The sequence below is a fragment of the Amblyraja radiata genome, chromosome 34, assembly GCF_010909765.2.
Source record: "Amblyraja radiata isolate CabotCenter1 chromosome 34, sAmbRad1.1.pri, whole genome shotgun sequence".
Lineage (NCBI taxonomy): Eukaryota > Metazoa > Chordata > Chondrichthyes > Rajiformes > Rajidae > Amblyraja > Amblyraja radiata.
In genome coordinates, this window is record NC_045989.1 from 17,041,778 (window position 1) to 17,054,499 (window position 12,722).

At 44.2% G+C, this 12,722-nt stretch overlaps 1 protein-coding gene across 1 annotated transcript in view; it reads left to right on the top strand.

Annotated features, from left to right (window-relative positions):
* Positions 1 to 11,091, top strand: part of aqp9 (aquaporin 9) — a 43,853-nt gene extending 32,762 nt beyond the window's left edge. Inside the window, exons 5-6 of the mRNA XM_033050248.1 lie at positions 5,427 to 5,644; positions 10,305 to 11,091. Of these exons, the coding sequence (XP_032906139.1) occupies positions 5,427 to 5,644; positions 10,305 to 10,497 (411 nt within the window). The 3' untranslated portion in view covers positions 10,498 to 11,091. The remainder of the gene's footprint in view (positions 1 to 5,426; positions 5,645 to 10,304) is intronic.
* Positions 11,092 to 12,722: the final 1,631 nt, after the last annotated feature.

Here is a 12,722-nt window from a genome sequence, read left to right on the forward strand (position 1 = left end):
CTCCCTAGGTGGATGCACCCTTCTCCAGGGAAACACTTCACCTTCATTGCCTTCTCTACAATGGCAAAGAGATGTGGAATTACTGCTGATTTGTGACTCGGTTCATTGAGACACCATCGCAGTGCACCCGCCTGTAATCTTTCCACTTGATCAATATTCTGCATTACAGATCTTCATCCTATCATTTTTTTAAAACCCAGGCTTTTGTTGCCATTTTGGTTTGAAATTAATCATCAAGTGTAGACTCGGCGACTGTTTCTCTGAACCCTTGTGCTCGGTCCACCAGGGCCTGCTACATCTCCTGTTTTAACTCCCCATCCCATTCACACACTGACCTCTCGGTCCTAGGCCTCCTCCATTGCCAGAGTAAGGCCACACGCAAACTGGAAGAACAGTACTTCATCTGCTGCTTGGGTAGCGTACAACCTACCGGTTTGAACATTGAATTCTCTAATTTTAGGTGACGAACCTACAAACACCCCCCCTTTCTTTTATCTTTTCATCTTCCCCCCTCTTCCCTGTGCCACACCTGTACATGTCCATTTTCCCCCCTGCCCCTCTCCTTCCACCTATATTCCTTCCTCTGGCTGTAAATTCACACCTCATGTATCCTTATCTCCCACTTTTTGTCTTATCATAATGTACGGCCTTTATCCATCCGTCTGCCTATCCAAAATCCCCCTCACCTGTATCCACCTATCACTCACCAAGCTATGTCCTGCCCAACCCTCTACTCGGTCGCTGGGTTGAATCCAATTCAGGGACTTGACACACTTCAGCATGGACTGAAGAGCCAGAGTCTCATCGGATGTCCTTTAAACTTTCCATCAATTGAATTAAAAAAAAGACGAGTTTGTAATCTGTTCCTGCCTGACAGTGAAGATAAAAAATTGCCCCATAATTATAAAGGTCTATCTGCCTGTTAAATAGAGTAAGAAAAATGATAACCTTGGCACCATTTGCAAGGTACCAAAAGATTCTCCCAAAAGGCTGACCAATGCTAATGTACATACAATGGATTAACTTATCATTTCTCTTGTGAGATCCCCGTAAATATAAATTAGCTGTCATATTTCCCACTCAGCAGTGACTCAACTCGAGTGCAACTCGTTATGAAATACTTTAGCACAGTCAGGACTGAGACACCGATATCTTCATCAGTGACAATGAACTGTAAAGGTTAACACCCCTGGCTGATTGAAAATTCCACTTGTGTAAAGGAACAGTCATCGAACGAGGAACCGTGCCAAGGAACAATGCATGGCAATTTTACTTAGAAAACATTAGTCTTTTAGTTTAGAAACACTTGCATGAAAGAAAGATCAAATTAAAATTAAATAATGATATTAGTAGATTGTCACATGGTGTGCATGGAGAAATGCTTGGACTGGTACGTGGATAGGAAAGATTTAGAGGAGCCAAATGAGAGCAAATGGGATATGTTTAAATGGAGCATCTTGGTCAACAAAGAAAAAAGGAAGCAGGCCATGGAAGTACGTTAGTTCTTCCCTCAACAATTCATCCTGATGTAAACAGCAACTCACATAGACTTGGAAGATCAGATGTTCCCTTATCTGTACTTCAAGATGGAAAGGATTGAATCATGGAAAGGACTCAAAGAGATGGAGTAACTCAGCAAGTCAGGAAGCATCTCTGGAGGACATGGATAGTTGAAGCATGGATGGATCATTGGAGAACCCGTCCATGTTCTCCAGAGATGCGGACCTGACCTGCTGAAAGGGAAACAAGAGATACAGACGGTGATGTAGAGAGATATAGAACAAAGAAAGGAGCAGAGGGGGAGCAGCAGGAGAGGATTTTGCAGAACTTTCGTCGGGGAGACGAGGAGAACTTCTTCAAACGAGACATACCTTGAGGAGATTACGCAGTGGAGCAAACAAAATGTACAGGCAGGAACTGCAGATGCTGGTTTAGACCAAAGATAGACACAAAAAAATGTTTGTGCATTCTGTGCATTGATTTATTCTATATCTCTCTATATCACCATCTATCTCTCGATTCCTTTTCCACTGACTCTCAGTCTCGACCCAAAACGTCACCCATTCCTTCTCTCCAGAGATGCTGCCTGTCCAGCTGAGTTACTCCAGCATTTTGTGTCTATCTTCTGATTTGTTTCTTAATTGGCATAAAACATTGTAATGTTCTCTTGAATCAAATACTCGGTCTGAAGAAGGGTTTCGTCCCGAAACGTTGCCTATTTCCTTCGCTCCATAGATGCTGCTGCACCCGCTGAGTTTCTCCTGCTTTTTTGTGTACACTCGGTTTTATTAGGTACACAGAAATGCTGGAGAAACTCAGCGGGTGCAGCAGCATCTATGGAGCGAAGGAAATAGGCAACGTTTCGGGACGAAACGTTGCCTATTTCCTTCGCTCCATAGATGCTGCTGCACCCGCTGAGTTTCTCCAGCATTTTTGTGTACCTTCGATTTTCCAGCATCTGCAGTTCCTTCTTAAACACTCAGTTTTATTACTTCATTATCATTTTGAATTGTAATTAGAGCGTTTTCATTCACAGTCTATAACATTTCTAGATGCATCACAATTCGGCACGGAGTAATTGACGAAATGGTTGGAATCAACGGTCCCATATGTTCTTACTTTTACTCAAGGTCCTGCTTTCACTTAGTAATGCGATATGTGGTTTGGATTGTATCATTTCACAAATACTTGTGTGCCATATCTATAAATTTTCACTGCAGTTTTCAATGACGCTTGTTCCTCTTTTCCTACATGCGGTCTCTTGGGTGGATTTTCTTCTGCAGGGGTAGAATGCAAAGCGATCGTTAGGACAGAAACACTTATCACAAAAATCAAACGCAAGCTGCTCCCAATTTGAGAGGGTGGAACATTTGGCCAATTTTGCACAGAGGGTTCCACCCCATCATGCCTTTGCATGGGTTCATTTAGTTCACCAGGGATCAGGCTGGGGACCAATCCCATCAGCTTGGCTCAGACACAGTTGTGGAGATGCACTCACCAACTGAATTTCCTTATTGGGGAAACATGGGAATGGGGAAATTTCTCCACATGTCTTGCACTGATGTTTGACCAAGACATAAAATGCATTTTGCCAACCGTGGATAATTAGATTTCAGGCTAAACGCATGAGTTGCCGTTGGTTGTCCGTACTTTAGTTTAGTTTAGTTTAGTTTAGTTTAGTTTAGAGATACAGCGCAGAAACAGGCCCTTCGGCCCTCTGCACAAACCAGCAATCCCCTTTTATTAACACTATCCTATCCACACTAGGGACAATTTACAATGATGCCAAGCCAATTAGCCTACAATCCTGTGTGTCTTTGGAGTGTGGAATGTAACCGGAGCTCCCCAGAGAATAGAAACATAGAAACATAGAAAATAGGTGCAAGAGTAGGCCATTCGGCCCTTCGAGCCTGCACCGCCATTCAATGTGATCATGGCTGATCATCCAACTCAGTATCCTGTACCTGCCTTCTCTCCATACCCCCTGATCCCTTTAGCCACAAGGGCCACATCTAACTCCCTCTTAAATATAGCCAATGAACTGGTCTCAACTACCTTCTGCGGGAGAGAATTCCACAGATTCACCACTCTCTGTGTGAAAAAAGTTTTCCTCATCTCGGTCCTAAAAGATTTCCCCTTTATCCTTAAACTGTGACCCTTTGTTCTGGACTTCCCCAACATCGGGAACAATCTTCCTGCATCTAGCCTGTCCAACCCCTTAAGAATTTTGTACGTTTCTATAAGATCCCCCCTCAATCTTCTAAATTCTAGCGAGTACAAACCGAGTCTATCCAGTCTTTCTTCATATGAAAGTCCTGACATCCCAGGAATCAGCCAGAATAAACCCACACAGGTCACGGAGAGAACGTACAAACTCCATACAGACAAACACCCATAGCCAGGATCGAACCCGGGTCTCTGGTTCTCCTAGTGAGACACGGAGCTTGCTTGTCCTCCTTAACTATTGTAACGGCTACATCTTTCAGCATTCTATTCATTATACCTCTACCAAGCAGATGGAGGCAAGCAGCCAACTCAGAATTCTGTAAGCCTACATTGAAGACAGTGAAATTGAGCTGAATGGCCATCAGGGAGAGATGCCAGCAAGTTTACTGGGGATTTCATTCAGTCCTCCTCAGAAGAAGTGGTGTGGACCCTGGGTTTCTGCTGCCTTGCTTCAGCTCTGTAAACCTTTCCAGGATCTCATCACTGCTACTGCAGCTCCTCCTGGTGTAGCCTTTGTACATGAGAGCCAAGTGCTGCCATTTCATATCTAGGAACTATCTACTAATGTGTGCTTCGCCCCAGTGAGGATCAGTGAAGGCTGGCTTACAGAGGGTAACAATATCCCAAGAGCTTTCACAGATTGACACAGGCTATCACACGCACGTTGTCACACTCAACTCTACACGAGCAAGCGGAAGCATTTCCTGTTGAGCTCTCCCCTGCGAGCTCAAAAAACAACAGGTAAACTGTTGGAGGAACACAGCGGGCCGGGCAGAAACTGTGGAGGAAAAGTAATAGACAACACTTTGGGTTGATACCCTGCTTCAAGAATGAGAGGTGAGGAGGGAAGCTAGCCAGTGTATAGAGGAAACATAGAAACATAGAGACATAGAAAATAGGTGCCGCTCGTAGGCCATTCGGCCCTTCGAGCCTGCACCGCCATTCAATATGATCATGGCTGATCATCCAACTCAGTATCCTGTACCTGCCTTCTCTCCATACCGCCTGATACCTTTAGCCACAAAGGCCACATCTAACTCCCTCTTAAATATAACCAATGAACTGGCCTCAACTACCTTCTGTGGCAGAGAATTCCAGAGATTCACCACTCTCTGTGTGAAAAAGGTTTTTCTCATCTCGGTCCTAAAGTGGGGTAGAAAGATACCTCTGGCCAACTCTGCTAAACTTGAGTTATATTTCCATTTTACGCCCTTCCTCCTTCAATTTTCAACAAATTTCTGTCCATTTAATGGGTGGCACATTGGCACAGCGATAGAGTCGGTGCCTTACAATGACAGAGACCAGGGTTCGATCCCGACTACAGGCGCTTGTCTGTATGGAGGTTGTACGTTTGTCCCTGGGACTGTGTGGGTTTCCTCTGGGTGCTCCGGTTTTCTCCCACATTCCAAAGGCATGCAGGTTTGTAAGTTATTTGGCTTCTGTAAATTGCCGCTAGTGTGCAGCATAAAACTGGTGTATGGGGATCACTGGCCGGCATGGACTCAATGGGCCGAAGGGCCTGTTCTACACTGTATTGTAATTCTGGGCCGAAGGGCCTGTATTCTGCACTGCATTGTAAATCACTTATTTTCGCACTGTAAACCACTCCCTCTCCCCCACCTATCTCCCATCTCCACCCCCCGCTGACTGGTGACGATGGACAACGGTAACAGTGAAACCGCTGTGCGCTTTGTACACAGATTGTGGGCACGGCCGCTCTACTTTTCTCCATTTTGGCCATTTTGGACTCCAAGAACGATCGTGTGCCCAAGGGTCTGGAGCCGGTGGTGATCGGTCTGATCCTCATGGTGATCGGACTATCGATGGGCTACAACTGCGGTGGTCCCATCAACCCAGCACGTGACCTGGGTCCTCGGCTCTTCACTGCTGTGGCCGGATGGGGATTTGAGGTTTTCAGGTATGTGACAGTGAACAATTTCAGCCCAATACCAGTATTATGCCTAAAATAACACATTTATTTTGATTGGCCTCCTCAATCGTGATTATATAGAGTAAAATGTACCAAAAACTCTTCATGGTTCTCATTATAATAGTTGGCACAATTGTTGCATTTAGCATGTGTATTATTTTAATTACAAATAACCTATTGAGAGAGGACTATGTAAGTGAATAGTGTACGAAACAAACGCTTTGGTTTTTTTTCTTTGAGCTTCCTAATTTTTTCTGTATTAAACCATGCATTCAGTCAATACGTCCCGTGACCTTGGTTTTGATGTGATGTTGTTGTCAAGTTTGTAGAAGGGGACAGTTTGAACTAAAATCGCTAAACTACTGAAGGGTGATATGTCAGGGTGCTTGACACAAGCCTATTCCTGAAAAGGTTCATAATCCAACTGGGTGAGTCTCCCCAACAAAACGGTTCCATCTGGCCCGCTTGGTGGTGTATCAACCCTGTAGCTGATGATGTTTTTCATTTAGAAGCAAATCACAATCACTGCATAGTTCATTTGAACCCTGGCAAATGATAAAGGCGTTCAGAGATTGCCCTAGCTATTGTCTAGGGAGCTTCCCACTTTGATTCTAGACTGCAAGACCAGATCTGATAAGCCACTGGCGCACATTGTGCTCTGAACCTGAAGAATTTAGCTACGTTTTCCACAATAATCCCCGTGGGATATATTTTCCACTGCTTTGCATGTTAATTCTAATTTTAAATGCTATTTAAACCTAGCAACTCTGACTTAATAAAAACGGTTGTTTTTTCCCTTTAGGTAGACAACTGAGCTAAATGACTGTGATATAACCCGCTCCACATAGAGTGATTAGAGTGATACAGCACAGAAACAGGCCACAGACCGCACTGACCTTCTGCCACCATTTACACTAATCCTACGTATATCATATGTTGTATTCTCCCCACTTCCTCCTCAACCCTCCCCCCCCCGGATGCTACCATTCACACAACGCCCAATTAACCTACCAATCAGCACATCTTTGGGATGTGGGAGGAATCCGGGGTACACGGGGGAAACCCACACGGTCACAGGGGAACGTGCAAACCCCACGCGAACAGCACCCGAGGTCAGGATCCAACCCGGGTCACTGGCACTGTGAGGCAGTAGCTCCATGGGCTCTGTCACTGTACCGCCCCTGAAGTATAAACTGCAGAACCAAACTTTGTCAGGTGCCCACACTAACCCGCCGGTCACCAGCCTTGACACTCCAAATCCTGATCTCAGAAACTGACTTTTGACTCAAAATATGAGATTCCACCAGTAAAACTGGAAAACAGATAAATTCCTGATTTTTTGTGATCCTCATCAAAGAAGGGATGAGAGCGAGTCATTAATTATACATTTAGTACAGAGTATGTTATTGACTGAAGGATACCAGATGGTGCCATCTGACTTGCGTTGGCACCAGCCTCCAGCGATAGCCTCGCCCGCCAGAGCCGAATGAGTGATGGGTATCAAAAACTGCTCTGTAGCCATAACTGACAGAAGCCCAGTTCTTTGGGTTGTTTGACCTGGCAGCACAAGCTCTGATTATGTCTATTCTTCGGTACTTGATGTGCTGCTAGATTAAAGAGAAAGCGTTCGTGGCAGCCTGTACTGAGTGCAGATTAGAATGATGCAGAATGTACTGTGACAAGTCTGCTGACTCTCAGGGGAAGCCAGGACACTCACTTGTGTCCTAAACCACATTGTCTAGCAGTACAGATGATGTGCTCTCATTGATACATCTCTATGTATGGCCATTCTACAGATTACTATCATAAAGATGTTATTATGGTGAACTGCAAACATGGTGCATGCACTGTACAATTTGTATTTTCACCGCAAAATGTTGTTTCTATAAAAAGAATAATAAATCTGGTCACTAATGTTATTGTGGAATGAAACACAAATGCACTGTAGATGCACCACTCTCAGAGAGTCATGTTTTGAATGAGACCATGAGCAAAGACTCCCTGTGTTCTTTTTTGGCGAACATGAAAATGGCAGGACATGACTAAAGGAAGCACAGTGCTTCAGGGACGGCACAGTGGCAGAGCTAATGGTGCTACTACCTCACAGCGCCAGAGACCCAGGTTCGATCCTGACCTTGGGTGCTGCTTATTTTGCAATAAAGGTCAAAGCAACTTTAAACTGTTACACCCTTAATACATAGTCATCCGAGCAGACTTTGAAACACTCCTGGAAGGACCAAGGAATTTGGGTGTTTGCACAGAGAGTTTATGGTCGTGAAGGTTCCTCCTGCAAAAAGTTATTGATAGAACTCACATACATAACCTAAAACATATGAGCAATAAAGTTACTGATGGGCTGTGACATTGTGTACCTTACTTCCTGTTTATGTCACATTTCTAGCTAAATTAGTGAGCTATTTTAATGTTGAGAAACTTTTTCTGATGTTGAGCAGAAAGCTTGGTGACAATGCTGAGACTATGGAAATCTAACGTGTGTAGAAGATAACAGACTCTGACCTCAAAGAATTTAACGCTGTTGTTGCTGAGTTTATGTTCTTCTCTCTAAATACTAAAGGGCGTTGCTTTGAGTCAAAGACTAGAGGGTATAGCCTTAAGGTGAAAGGGGCAAAGTGTAAAAGAGATGTGCGGGGCAGGTTTTTACACAGAGGGTGGTGGATGCCTGGAACACGTTGCCAGGGTTGGTGGTGGAAGCAGATGCGATAGTGGCATTTAAGAGGGTTATGGTTAGCCATATGGACATGCAGGGCATGGAGGTCCTGTGTGGGTTCTGTGTAGGCTGAAGAAATGAGTTGGGTTTGGCATCACATTAGGCGCAGACATTGTGGGGCAAAGGGACTGTTCCTTTTCTAAGTTCTATCTTAAATGAGCAAAAAGAAGAAATTGCAGCCTGTAACGAAAATAAGTTTATAAACAAGTTCGAGAAGCTACAGCAGGGGGATTAATCCAGGTCAGGAATATTAGTTGTCCAGATGTATCGTCTTTTAGTATAAGCAAGGTCTGGGCACTGGGAAGAAAGGTTTTACTGGGCTGGAGACGGAGACTCATGGACAGCAGAAATGAAAGAAACACTTTTAGATTTAATCTTTCAAATTTAACACAATATTTGCGGTGGGCTTGGAACTTATAAAGAGGTTGTTATGTGTTAGATTCTTCCAACACTTTCTAAAATTTTATATTTTTACTTATAAGCAATTTTATGAGAATACTTATGACATGATTTAATTTGTACTAGTGTTGAAGAAGAACAAGTGTGTTCTTTAATAAGTTTGCATCCAATACAGGTTCACAGATTAGTTTAGAGATACAGTGTGGAAAGAGGCCCTTGGGTCCACTGAGTCATCACCCGTACACTAGATCTATCCTACACACCAGGGATCATTTACTAAGTCCCATTAACCTACATTCTCTTGGAATGTGGGAGGAAACTGGAGCATCCAGAGGAAACCCACACGCTCACAGGAAGAACAAATTTACAAACTACATATAGACATCAACCAGAGTCAGGATGGAACCGTGAGGCAGCAACACTACCTCTGCACCTCTCTGCTGCCACAACGATGAGAGAGAATAAATTACCTTAATATTATTGCATAATATTTATCAAGAATATCCTTCTGGAATAATAATTGAAATTCTGGAAATTATTCAGCAGGTTAGGCATCTTATGAGAGTAATAGAGTTGACATGTCTATCAATGAGGAACATCCCTGAACCCAATACGTGTTGAAGTGAATTGTGAATAGAGTCGGTTGGATTCTAGTAGGCTGGGACATTGGGCGATATTAGCATTGCACTGAGTTAGTAACTCGTTAACTCTTCGCAGGGTGTGGATTTGCTAAGAGGGTCTGGAGAAAGATGCAGGGGGTCCTTGTCACTGTTCATCCCGAGCAGCAGTGTAACAAAAACTCTGATTTACGGGCTATTCCCAGGGACACATTCGGGGATGTCCCTAAGCAAATGTTGCCATTCCAGACTGCTGAGGGGCGCACTGAAGCTTGGTGCAGCCTACGTGATGGCTCTGTGGTGGAGGACCACAATCTAGGGGCCTACTGCTGTTGAACATTGAGAGGCAGAGTCCACTGGGGACACTCATCAAACTAGGGAAGGGATATCACCTCAAGGGACCACATGAGTGGTAGTGGTTTTTTAAGTGTAACGGAAGGGGGAGGTGCTAATACTATAGAAACATAGACATAGAAAATAGGTGCAGGTGTAGGCCATTCGGCCTTTCGAGCCTGCACCGCCATTCAATATGATCATGGCTGATCATCTAACTCAGTATCCTGTACCTGCCTTCCCTCCATACCCCCTGATCCCTTTAGCCACAAGGGCCACATCTAACTCCCTCTTAAATATAGCCAAACAACTGGCCTCAACTACCTTCTGTGGCAGAGAATTCCAGAGAATCACCACTCTATGTGTGAAAAATGTTTTCCTCATCTCGGTCCTAAAAGATTTCCCCCTTATCCTTAAACGGTGACCCCTTGTTCTGGACTTCTATTATTGAGTATACACATGAGCAACATTGAATGTAGAATGTATTAAGAGTTTTGCACATTTTTAACATATTTTTTATTGTGGATGAAATTTAGTTTTGATACTTAACAAAAACATTGCCTTTTCACAGAGCTGGTAATGGCTGGTGGTGGGTCCCTGTCATTGCGCCTTTCATCGGGGGAGTCCTGGGCACTGCCATTTACGTTCTGTTCATTGAACTACATCACAAAGAGACGGTCTTGGAGGAGGCCCGGTGCGTTAAAGAACAGCAGGCGGAGGGGAAAACAAAATATGAAATGATTGATATACAGTGTAACAAATAACGCAGAATATCAAATGAAGAGCCAAATACCAGAGTTGAATTCTGGGCCTGTGAAGAAAATGTAAATTAATTACAAAGGGTTTTTTTAAATTATTATTCTCCTGACAAATGACCTATAGGATGACGGTTATAATTTTATTGGTAGGGGATTGTTAACAATTATGCAAATAATTTTATATTGTGCAATTGAGAGGTTGTTTAATGTCTATATATAGAATTATGTGCAATATCTAATTTATTTTACAAGTGGGTAACTCATGATTAACAAAAGTCCTGAATAAGGTAGGAGCATACTTGCTGTGCGCAGGACTTTAGAACTCATTGATCTTAACAAGCTTAATTAGCTGCTTTGGAAGGGGAGATGGTCCATTACGTGACCTTGGTCTGTGTACTCTACTAATGTCACCCATACACATTTACTTATATATTTCAGTATACAGCTTGCACTTAGCCTGATGTCACAGGGATGATTAACATTATTCGGGAAGTCACACCACCGCACAAAGAGGTGGCGTGTCAATTGCGTTACTAATGAGTGTGTAACACGAAGGTACTTAAGGAAATACCATGTATTATAAAGATGAATTTACATTTGTCTTGCGTGTTAATGGACTCTTTTAATTGATTTTTCAAATTTCACTTAAACATTTCACTGGCCATTTTTTATGTCCACAAGCCAATGCCAAAATGTTTCTCCACACTTACTCCAAAGAATAACCAAAATATTCAGTGCAATGTGTTTTATATCAAAAAATAAACTTGAAATCATTGCAGGTTTCCACATAGGCATGCTTTTTGTTGCATTAACATATGAGAAATCAATTGTAATTGTTATCGGCTGTTGTACAAATTAGCAGGGAGATGTGGAAGATCATAGATGCATTACTGCCCAGGCTCTGTAACCTGCAAATTTACCCATGCAGCAGATGCCATAACTGGGCAATGCATGAGTGTAACACATGCAGCTGTGGGTGACTGCAGTTCTGAACAATCCAACATCACCAAACATACAGAAGATAGACACAAAGTGCTGGAGTAACTCAGCGGGTTAGGCAGCATCTCTAGAGAAAAAATCCAATCTGAAAAAGGGTCCCAACCTGAAACATCACCCAGAGTTGCTGCCTGCCCCACTGAGTTACAGGTGACACGCCACCTGTGTCTACCTTTGGTACAAACCAGCATCGGCAGTTCTTTCTTTCTCCCACCAAACATGTATTGTTTGTAGAACTTCCCATGCACAAAATGGTAGCATGTTTACCTGCTGCGAGCCTCAGTTGTTATTTCTGTTTAGGTTTTACTGACTAGGTGAAGGGGAGAGTGTGGGAGGGAGGGGAGAACACTGTTGCATGGAACAGGGAAGAGCTTTACCACCAATGCCAAGAGCAACATGTGGGCTTCTCGCTCACTGTCCCAAATCCCCCACAACGAGCAGTCTTGCATCTCAGCCCATCCTTGGACCCGCCCCACATCCCCATCACCGGATCCCCCTCTGCACCCTCTGACCCTCGCCCCACCTCTGCCTACATCTGACTTCCTGCAGTCATCAGCCTAGAGCCCGCTGCCCCCACTCCCTTCCCCAACACAATCTCTCCTCCATCAGCAACTGTTCCAGCCGGGGCAGAATGTTAAAGCCAAATTATCAAACAGATTGGATCTCAGGGTGGGGGGGCCTCTTTTGAAAATATTGCAGCACACACTATGTCAGAAATCCACAAGGAAACGCACACCTCCAGGTTACCTCTTCAGAACAGTCATGAAAATCGAGCCCCAGAATCTTCAGTCATACTGCATTCATTCAGCACTGGCTAACGCTGCATTTATTCAACACTGGCTCAGTATAGCCTAGCCCAGTGTGACCTATTCCAGTGTGACTCTGTGTGATCCAGTGTGGCCCAATCCAGTGTGAGCAGCTCAGTGTGACCCAGTGTTGACTCACAGCACTGGAGTAACTCAATGGGTCAGGCAGCGGCTCTGGAGAACATGGATAGGTGACGTTTCAGGTCAGGACCCTTCCTCAGACTGACTGTGGGGGGCGGGTGAGCAAGTTTGCAGCTAGGAGGGGCAGGACAAAGTGTGGCAGGTACCAGGTGGGCACAGGCGAGGTGGGTTCTTTGATAGGCAGATGTTGGAACTGCTCAAACTGCTCCACATCATGACCCAGTGAGGCCCAGTGTAACACAGTGTGGCCCAGGTCAGTGTGACCCAGATCGGTGTGGCCTTGTGTGA